Source organism: Saccostrea echinata, unplaced genomic scaffold (assembly GCF_033153115.1).
Source record: "Saccostrea echinata isolate AGI-Se365-2 ecotype Australia unplaced genomic scaffold, CSIRO_AGI_Sech_v1 ptg000045l, whole genome shotgun sequence".
In the NCBI taxonomy this organism is placed as follows: Eukaryota; Metazoa; Mollusca; class Bivalvia; order Ostreida; family Ostreidae; genus Saccostrea; species Saccostrea echinata.
Genome location: NW_026889794.1, coordinates 3,277,797 through 3,288,310, shown reverse-complemented (window position 1 = coordinate 3,288,310; position 10,514 = coordinate 3,277,797). Strand labels below are relative to the sequence as shown.

Below are 10,514 nucleotides of genomic sequence, written 5' to 3'. Positions count from 1 at the left end.
ATACGTTAAATGTAAATTTGTTGTTCGCTGATTATTTGCTCACATTACGCCCCTTTGTGAATACATCACTTATGCTGGGATGCCAACAATTGCAAGTGGATTGTGGCTAATTTAGAACTGCGGAACGTATGGCCAGTAGCAGTGAAGGATCTTTTTCAAGCAAACATTTACTATGATGAATCTCTGTATATTTGAGGTAGTCCGAAGGATTTTTCTCCATGATCTACCGTGACGTAAAGTGTTATGTTCTGGGTTCGTTATAATAACAAGAACTGCAAATACGAGCCATGCTGTTTTATTCCCGTGAGGTCACAACAATCTTTTAGTAGATCGTACATGGAATGATTCCGAACCCCTCAGTTGTACATGTACATTACAATACTACAGATTATCCTACATTTCCCTTTTCTCAAGATATTACAATAACAATATAAAGCAGGGAATAATATCGAAATTCATATTAAAACAAACATAGTCGCATTTTCAACAACAAACAAAACTATGACTAGAAATTACTGACTAGAATGAACATTACATATTAGAATTTATCTAAAGCATGCACAAGCCAACAATAAAACAGTTATAAAAACAAGTCTTAAGTTCAGTCTCTCGACCGACTTGGACACTGTACCAGATCTGGTGATGCGCGAACCTTTTTTGATCGACGCGTACATGTTTGTCATTTACAGTATTTATCGCAGCTTGGTTTTGGCTTGCCCACAGCACTTTTTCACCACACACATTATCACTCAGTGCATTTTATAAAACTGCAAATATTGTTATCTTGATCCAATGTGTCACTCACAAATACTTCATCCTTCAACATATTGGTTGGTTCCAAGTGTCTTCGATTCCTGTTAATTGATCCGTTGGCTATTTCAAGTATATAAGAACAGTCGCTCTGTTGTGACTTGGCTACAACCGTCTCAGTCGTTTCTCCTCCTTCTCCCTTCGCCCATACGGTTTCTCCAGCATTCAACTGAGATAACGGTCTTGCTTTCTTTGCTTTGTTGAAGTTAGGTTTTTGGCTCTGACGACGTTGTACTTTTACTTGACATATCTTTTCCAAGTCTGGCCATTTTTTGTAGTAGTTGTCCGAGGTTTTCTCTCCATTAAAACTTCAAATGGGCTGCTTCCAGTCTTTCACAACGTTGCTATATATGCCAGTAATATAAGGTAGGAGTCAGTTGCATTTCTTATCAAACGTTTACTGTCTGTACAGCACGTTCGGCTTTACCATTTCCTTGTGGATAGACAGAGCTACTTGTTTGATTTCGAAATCTTTAACTCCTGGAGAAAATCTGAAAGACTGAGCTAGAATACTGTGGTCCATTGTCAGACACCAGTGAATCTGGTATACCATGTCAAGCGAAAATCGATTCCAAATGATTACGATTGACTGGGAGGTAGTGTTTTTTAACTTTGCTATTTCAACTCAGCGGGAGAAATAGTCAGCGACAATTAAATAGTTTTCATTTTTCAGGTGAAATAATAAGTCTTTTGCTAACATCTCCCATCGCCTGTCTAGGAATTTAATAGGTCTAGAGGTTCAGTCTGATCATGTCTGTTTTTCACAGAGACAGAACAGATTTTCATCAGGTCCCCTGTTTCAAGATTTATCCCTGGCCACCTGTGTACAGTGTTTTACCAGGACATGGTGTATTTCATTCTCATATCTCGGAAGGCGCATGCGAAAAAGTTGAACTCAGGTGGTAGATCACAAATAGCTTTTGACCCTAGTAGTGACATAAGGGGTTTGTGGTGGTATTCTATGCTGAATTTCATACCAATCAAGAAATCTGAGAATTTTTCTCAGGCCCATGTCACTGAAGAGTTTCTTTTTTCAACTAGCGCGTATCGTTGTTCTGTTTAGCTCATAGATCTTGACACATAGGCAATTGGCTTCCAATGGTCGGTACTGTTGTCTGTCGCTTGTTAAAGTACAGCTCCAAGACCATGCGACGACGCATCTTTGTCGGTGCTTTAGGATCATACAGGGCTAATACTGTCTCATTACTTATTTCTTCTTTAATTTTGCTCAAAGCTGGCTCTTGTGGAGGTCCCCATGTAAACTCATTGTCCTTGTGTAACAAGTACTGCAATGGTTTGCTGTACTCTGCCAAATAAGGAGTGAATCGTCCGAACTAATTCACCATTCTTAAGAACGTCGAACCTTTGTCACATTTTGTGGTGCCTCATAATTCTTGACTGCTGACACTTTCTTTGGATCAGGTTAAATCACAGTTTTGTCTATTACATGTCCAACAAACGTGATTTGATCCTTTGAGAGCTCGCACTTTTTCACTGTTTAGTGTAATGCCTGGCTCAGATAGTTTTCTTAACACGTTTTCTAGCCTGCTATCATGTTCCTCTTGGGAGGCTCCAAACACGTGTACATCGTCCATCTGGCAACCCCCCCCCCCCCCCTTAAAACCGGCTAAGATCATCTGCATCTTTTTATAGGAAGTACTCTAGGGCTGATGATATACCGAAATGAAGCAATATAGCTCGAATGGTGCTATGAATGTGGTTAAGACTTGCGAATACCCACATCTGTGACATAAGACGCCTTTGTCATTGTGTCCGTCGAACGGTTTTACAAAATCTCACATGCCAGGTTTTTCAGATCGAGCATGTTGAAAATGTTTCCTTCTTACTGCAGGTTTCTTGCAATTACTTAAAGCATCGACACTTGATGTTTCTCCAGAGAAAGAGCTAGTTCATTGCGCACAATAGCTTGTTGTTTTTGCGCAGCTTCTTTTTGAAGTGCTTGGTTAACAGCTTCTTCAAGTTTAAGTTATGGATTTAGCTGAAGTTTTTCAGATAGTTTGCTGTCTCTTATGCCAGCAACTATTCTGTCTCAAACAATCTCGTCTTTTAGTTCTCCATACTCACAGTGTTCAACTACTGTATACAGCGCTGTTATAAAACTGTCTGCGTACTCGCCTTCTTGTTGTTTTCTTTGATTAAATTTCTGCGAGATATTCTCCGAAATGTGTCTGGAATTTGTCACGAATTGTATCATATTTCTTTGCATCCTCTTCTCCTAATTCGAATGAGTGAAAAATGTCCTCAGCCTCGTTACCCATGGAGTAAATAAGTGTGTAAACCTGAATTTTCTCATCTTTCCTACTTAAACCTGAAACTATTCTAAACCTTTCAAACCGTTTTATCCATTTCGGCCACTCCTCGGGTTTTGTGAAGGTCATGTTTTCTGGCGGTTGAACCTGGTACGACGCCATCATAAACAAAGAGTCTGCACCGGCGCGAAAAAGACTAGACTGAGAATGTTTGTAAACGCTGGATGTAACTGTGCACGTGAACTATGCACTGACTCCGTGGAAGTGCTGATACTAGTACTTCGCCAGAAGAACACATTAAAGAGCCACTTCATACACCATGTTATGATTTGGGTGCGTTATAATAACAAGGATTGCAAATAAAAATTCAGGCTTTGACATTTACAAATTTCACGCAACAATAAAATATTTATCATTTGCAATAAAACTTAAGCATAAAACAATGTTAATCTACTGTATTAGCAATCAATCCATTATTTTCAAAATCGAAGCAGAAATCAAAGCAAGTCGTCTATTTATAATTCGGAAATGGAATGCAGAAAAACTTACGAAAGGAAACTACTCTTCCGCTCTGAAATAACTGAAATTTTCGTTTTCAGAATAGGAATCTGCAAAATTAATGTGAAGTCAAATCGAAAGTACTTCTGATGAAATTTTGAAACCATGACGATTTTTATTAATGAACACTGATGCATACTGATTAAAGTGAAATTTATGATAACATTTCTTGTGACTGTTATACCTCATGCAAATACATAGGTACCCGAGAATTACTTGTTTACAGTTTACTTTACGTATAATGTGTTCCGACTAATTCTCAGTCGGAACCAGCTCGTTAGAAAATGACCTTCGGATGTAAGATTCCGAGGTGTACAAGGATCATAGGGACGTTAACAGAGGCTCTTACTTGTAGGAGTAAGCATAGAAGATAACATCTCACTTGAGTATTTTTTTTTGTTATAGTGTATATGATATTTACATGACGCTTACAAACACTTTTTTGATCCACTGCTAATTCTAAATATACGAATCTTCTGCACGGGAAAATCGGGAAGACGACATGACTTGCATAAATAATGTAAAACTCTCTGAAAATTTGACAAAATAGAACAAGATTTGAATTTATGAAAAAGTTTGTGAATTATTATGAAAAGTGGAAGGAATAAACTATCATTAAATTCTCATTTAATCTGTATTCTTCTTATCTCTAAAAATCATATTATATCTTTTTGAATGCTTTTCCCCCTAAAACAGCTGTTTTCTTTTTCAAATGACACCAGCGATTTAAGGAAGATTTACGCATTGCAACATCAATATAATTAATTCAGTTTTGAAAAAAAAAATATTTAGTATCATCCTTTATGAATAATAAGTTTCAAATAATTAGAGAAAGCACTTCCGTGCCTATTCTTCTCTGTCACAAGATGTTAGGTCATGCAATGTATCTAATTTCATTTTAATGCAAGTATCGGAAAACACTACACTACTTAAAAAGGGTTACACTTTTCGTTCAATAACCTCTAATTTGTCCACAAAAATGAAGGTGATTCTAGGATCAATATGTCTATGTTTGGCTTTTTCTATGTATTGCAATGGACATGATATAAGTCCACATATTCAAGGTAACAACGTTCATATTTATCAATGTATTTTGAAAATTATATAATTTCGGATATAGAAATAATATTTATATGTTTTTTTCTTCTTACAGAATGAATACAAATAAATGAAATATTAAATAAATAAATAATTAACACCTCTTTACAAAAAAGGACACACATGTTCCATACACTTGTAGGTCAATAAAGTAGTCAAATGTATTTGATGCCGTGAATCTGTTTTTATAGGCATGCTAGAGAAGTTTTTCAAAACCAAGAAAGTCCTTTGGAAGCCGAGTAAATCGCATATTAAATCTATGATTCCTGTTGACCTTAAGGTCGAAGTGTTGTCTACCTATGAAATGAAGGGAGTTACTGACAAACATCGTATATGTAGGTGTATTTTACAATGTGTATACATGTATTAGCACTTTATGAATCAAGTTTATAAAGTAACGAGTAATAGTCTCTATGAAACATGGAAAAAATTTTAAATTCCAAATAGTGTTTTCATCCTCTTTTAATATAACTACATGAAGCACGAAAAGCAAAAGACTGTTCAGGAATATTGAATGCAAATCCAAAAAGAAAAAGAAAAGATGGTGTTTATGTGATTTACCCAGATGGACACACCCGGAAGGAAGTGTTCTGTGACATGACGACAGAGGGAGGAGGGTGGACAGTGAATAGTTTATTCTTATATTTATATTTTTTTTAATTTCACGGATTTCCCCTTGATTATTTATAACAAATAAGGCAAGAGGACTGAGATTTAACTGAAAGAATGTTATAATATATATATATATATATATATATATTTCTTTCAGTCAATTTTCTTTTTCGTTATTTATGTTTATCACGTGTGTGTCCACCAATTTTCTTCAAGATGACCCACAAGTAATGGAATTTGATAAATTCCTTAAATCAACATTGACAGAGGCTTTAAAAGCTTGTTAATAAGGATATTATTTCAAGTTATGTAAGTCATTTACCTTTAAATAATTTTGTTCTAGACGTTCTTTGTTTGCTGTAATAACTTAAAAATAAATAACATAATTATACATGCAATATTGCATTGCATTCCATTTACAGGTATTTAACAATAATATATATGTTTTTAGGTTATTCAAAGGCGAAAAGATGGATCGACTGATTTTTACAGAACATGGAAAGAATACAAGCATGGATTTGGAGATCCTTCCAAAAATTACTGGATTGGTACATCAGTTATCAAAATAGAAAATCTTTAATATTTGGATTCAGGAATATTTACTCCATTTCAATCACAAGAAAATGACTAATTCTTATTCAAATCCCAGATTGTAATACTTATAATTTTAGAATTCTTTCATTCTACACTAAAAACATATTTTTTTTTTCTTTTGGGATATAATGCAACATATTGAGAAGCATCTAGATTGATGTCTTGTAGTTTTGACCATTATTAATAAACATGCGATTTTGACCCTGTTCATGGCAGGGTCTTTTTCGTTGATTAGGTAAAAAATTAATAAACCGTTCATTGTAGTTGCATTCATATCAATGTGTGCTAGTAGAAAGATGTAAGATAAGTTTTAAAAAATTCACAATTAAAGCTGCCTTATGCTTACTTTGATATATAAACTTGTTAATGGAACCGGTGGTTTATTCTATGAATATGTAAGATACAATGTTAATAAGATCTGAACGAGAAAAAAAAATCAGAAAAAGGATATACGATAAATGTTTTGATCTCATTTGAAGCAGGTCCCATTAATATTATTGTTATTTTTTGTTATATGTGTTAAAAAGTAACGATTACCCACAATTGCTCTATGAAAATGTTTGCAACTATCAGGAAATGATGTCATTAACATACTCACCAACGGTACACCGCAGCTTCTCCGTGTTGATCTGCAAAGATTTAATGGTGAAAAGGGATACGCCAAATATTCCAGATTCTCTGTGGACAACGAAAGCAACAAATATAAGTTGAATGTGTCGGGCTTCTCCGGTACAATAGGTGCACATAATTTATTTTTATAATTTCTTAATTATGATTTAATCAATATCAATTTACATTAACTGATTAGTTTCCCTTTATCTATATTATTTCGGTAGAAGCTCTTTTTCTCCGCTTATTTGTCCGATAACTCAATAACTTTAAAAACAAACAACTTAATCTTCTAAATTTTTTATTGTTTATTCTTTTGTTTTTGGTATTTTTTGTTCGAATATCATCTTGAAAAGCCAAAAAAAAAAAAAAAAAAAAAAAAAATTACTTTGTGATATTTTAAATTCTTCAGGACCTCCAAGTAGGAATTTTAATGCATATATTAGTTATTGCCTCAATTCAGGTCTACCTTTTTATGCCACAACACATTTGATGTATTAAAAGAACAAACATTTACTGTCTTAAATGTGGAATATTTTTATAATAGGAGATGCTCTGAAATATCAGAACAACATGAAGTTCACCACCAAAGATCAAGATAACGATAGACATGGCGGTAATAATTGCGCACAGGCATTTCATGGAGCTTGGTGGTATGATGCTTGTCATGGTTCAAATCTTAACGGACTCTATACAGGTTCTGCTGTAATATCTTCAGAACATCCTGTCTGGTATTACTGGAAAGGCAAACACGAAGCATTGAAAAGGACACAGATGATGATACGTCCAAAAAATAAGTGAATTAAATGATATCTATCAAAGGTTAAATTCATTCAATTGTATAATAAAGCCTTTCAAGGAAAAAAAGGAGTGTTGTGAGTATTTGTTTTCAATTTGGTGTTGTTCGTAAATAATACTTATGAGTGACAAGCGATTTGCACCCTATTCCAAAATATGAGGAGTTAAAAAGATATAATGCTTAGTGTGAATGTACCACTAATTCTCAGAATCATTAAAACTTATTCTTGCAGAATACAGAATAATAATTAGCGTCATTTTGTCAAAGAACTGCGAACGACAGCATTGTTCTCCCGCCTACCTCCAAGTCGATTTCCAAAAGTTAACATATTTGGATGATTTTTCATATTTATATAAATATTTATATGAATTTTCATAAAACATTACTTCTTTGGGAAAACAAAGAGAGATAACTCTATAATTTGGGTAAAACTTGTGTTTTTCACTATAGAAATCAACGGAAAACGGAAAATATTTTTAAAACATCTTTCCCCCCCGTGAAACAAAAATTCCTTTTTACTGTATACAGTAATATGGACTGTCATTTTACAAATTCATACCAAAGCTTTTTGTGTTTCACGGGGGGGAACATATGTTTACAGACAAAAAACTACAATAATGCTTATTTTTCACCAATTTCAAAGGGTTTTACAACTAAAGTATTGTATTTTTTTAAATAATATATGTTTAATTTTATATGCGTAAAACATAAGAAAAGATTTTAGGAACATTTATTCATATCCAAGAATATTTTAAAATGTGTTGATGCTTTAAAGCCCGATTTCAATGGAAAATATCGTCTACCCCCCTTATTTCAAGAGCTGGAATTAGGAATAATTAACTATTTAATACTGGCATTAAAATTATCAGTCAATTACCATTGAACTGTTCTTTATATTCAACAAGGATTTTACGGTCAAATTGCCATAAGTATTGAATTAAATGGGTGTAAAATGTAGGCGGGAATCGAAAGTTAGCGTGCGTAGTTCTTATGACAATTATAAATAAAACAAGTTGCTGTCCTTTAAAAAAGGACTGCAATACGTGGACCATATGCATGTGTTTCTAAACGAAATTCAAAGAAAATTTCTAGATTTAGTGATTATACAAAAGTGTAATTAAATTTAATTTTTTTTACATGTATCTTGTAATTTTCATCGTTATTTAGGTCTGTTTAATTAGGCTGTAATAAATGATAAAAAAAAATCATGACCTTGAAATGATATGAATATGAATTGTTGATCTACCAGGTATCTATCATAATTGTAATGTAGCCTTTAAAATTAACCACCGAATTTAAAGAGGCTTAAGCGTGCAGGTATCGTAATGGTTGAATTTTAACTCTATTGGCGGATCCAGGGAGGGGGTGTTTTCCGGACGTTGGAACCCCCTTTATTTTTGCAGAAAGAGGAAGAAAGAGAGAATGTTTTTTCCCGTAATATTGATATTTTTACGTTTAGTATTTTCAAGAAAATAAGTACTTCAATCTCTGCCCTTTCTGCTCTCTAGATAGAGTTTTGCTTATTGCTTTCTTACCCCGGACCCCGACCACCCACACGTAACATGAACGATTTCATTTTGATATCATCGGAAGATTCCGGCGAACGAAAGGCTATGCCATTTTTGGACCATCTCCTGAAGTAACTAACTTTAAGAAGTATGCATAAAAAGTTATGAAAAGCAGTATGCATAAGAGAATATTACAGAATATTATAATATATTTATATTATGGGGATATTTTAATCAATGAAGAGAAAGGTTTAAAATGTACCCGTAGTATGTGGGGGAGGGGGCTCACTTTTTCTAACAAAATAATCTTTTGTTGTAATTTTAATATATAAGTTTTGATTTGCATTGGAAGCTCCCCCGCACTCTTTGCTTCAAAAGGTTCAAAATATGGAAAATCAAACATTTAAAAGAATTCAAAATGTACCGAAAAGTTAGACGAAGTCCCCCCCCCCCCCCAATAGGATTTTACAGTGTGGTGCACAGGCTGTTATTTTTATTTTATTTATTTATTTTTGCTTGTCAACTCTTTTTTGAGATTGCCCACTTTGAAAACCGTTGCTACGTACGGACTTGAATTTAAGTGCCTGCGGTGTGACCTGACCCCCCCCCCTTTTTTTTTCAAAAACTGCTGGATCCGACCCTAGAGGGTTATCTAAAGCGTTGCTAGGTTATCGATTAACTCGATCAATTTAAAAACGCAAAAAAGTTAAATTTTGTGTGTGTGTGTGTTTTTTCTCTGTCTCTTTTTAAATAACGGAATGGTTAATATATAACACCTGCAATCGTAACTTCTCGACACAAAAAACAACGTGTTTTTCCGAGCTCGGCAGAAAGGCCTGATCGAGAAGATGCGATTGACAATCTCATAGCACGTATGTAGACCTAACACAGTGTGTGCACTGTTTGCTAGTGACGCTTAGACTGGTGATCAACGGTATTTGCTACGGACATGAAGAACTATACACCAGTTTCATAACATGTGCAGTTTTTTTTTCTAGTGAAATTCGAGTAAAATAAAAGTCGAATATCTTGGATATGGGGTAACCCATATCTATTCTTTGTGTTCTGTTTATATGTTGTTGTGTTTTTTTATATATCTAAACTGACTTGTCATAGGTTATCATTAGTAAATTATTTTCCTCTTTACTGTGTCTAAGCATTATCGAATTCATCATTTTAGTAGGGCATGTGTTAAACGTTTCTAATAAAATGAAAGCAATTAAAAGCAACACAAAAGAAAAAATGGCTCATTCAGTATGTTTCTTAAGATTTTTTAAAAAAAAATTATTTATTTGGGAAAGTCGTCATTGGTGTTAATGTTATCATTTTATTTATTTATTTATCCATTCATCTTTCTTTTTATATAAATATAAATAAGCACCTGTCAGCCAATTTTTATTTAAACTGGTAGTCGGTTCATTTGTTTCTAAATAAAATGAGAAAGGTCAATATTCTTTGGAAAATATCTTTCTTGAAATAATTTGAGGACTGATTCATGGTTTTATTTATTTTGATTGATTGTATTTATCAAAAATTTTATACAGGCTCATAAAATTTCCTATTTTGTAGAACGCAAAATAAATATTTTTCCGCCTTAATTCTCGAAGCCTGTCTAGGTGTATTATAAAGATCGTTAAGGTTCTCAAGGAAGGTACG

General features: G+C 33.7%; 1 protein-coding gene across 1 annotated transcript; it reads left to right on the top strand.

Moving 5' to 3' along the window:
* The first annotated feature begins 4,619 nt into the window (after positions 1-4,619).
* Positions 4,620-7,418, top strand: LOC133201781 (techylectin-5B-like). The gene is made up of 6 exons (XM_061337583.1): positions 4,620-4,702; positions 4,928-5,071; positions 5,218-5,360; positions 5,800-5,896; positions 6,516-6,680; positions 7,099-7,418. The coding sequence occupies exons 1-6, from the start codon at positions 4,663-4,665 to the stop codon at positions 7,350-7,352; spliced, it is 843 nt and encodes a 280-aa protein (XP_061193567.1). The 5' UTR covers positions 4,620-4,662; the 3' UTR covers positions 7,353-7,418.
* The last annotated feature ends 3,096 nt before the right edge of the window (positions 7,419-10,514 follow it).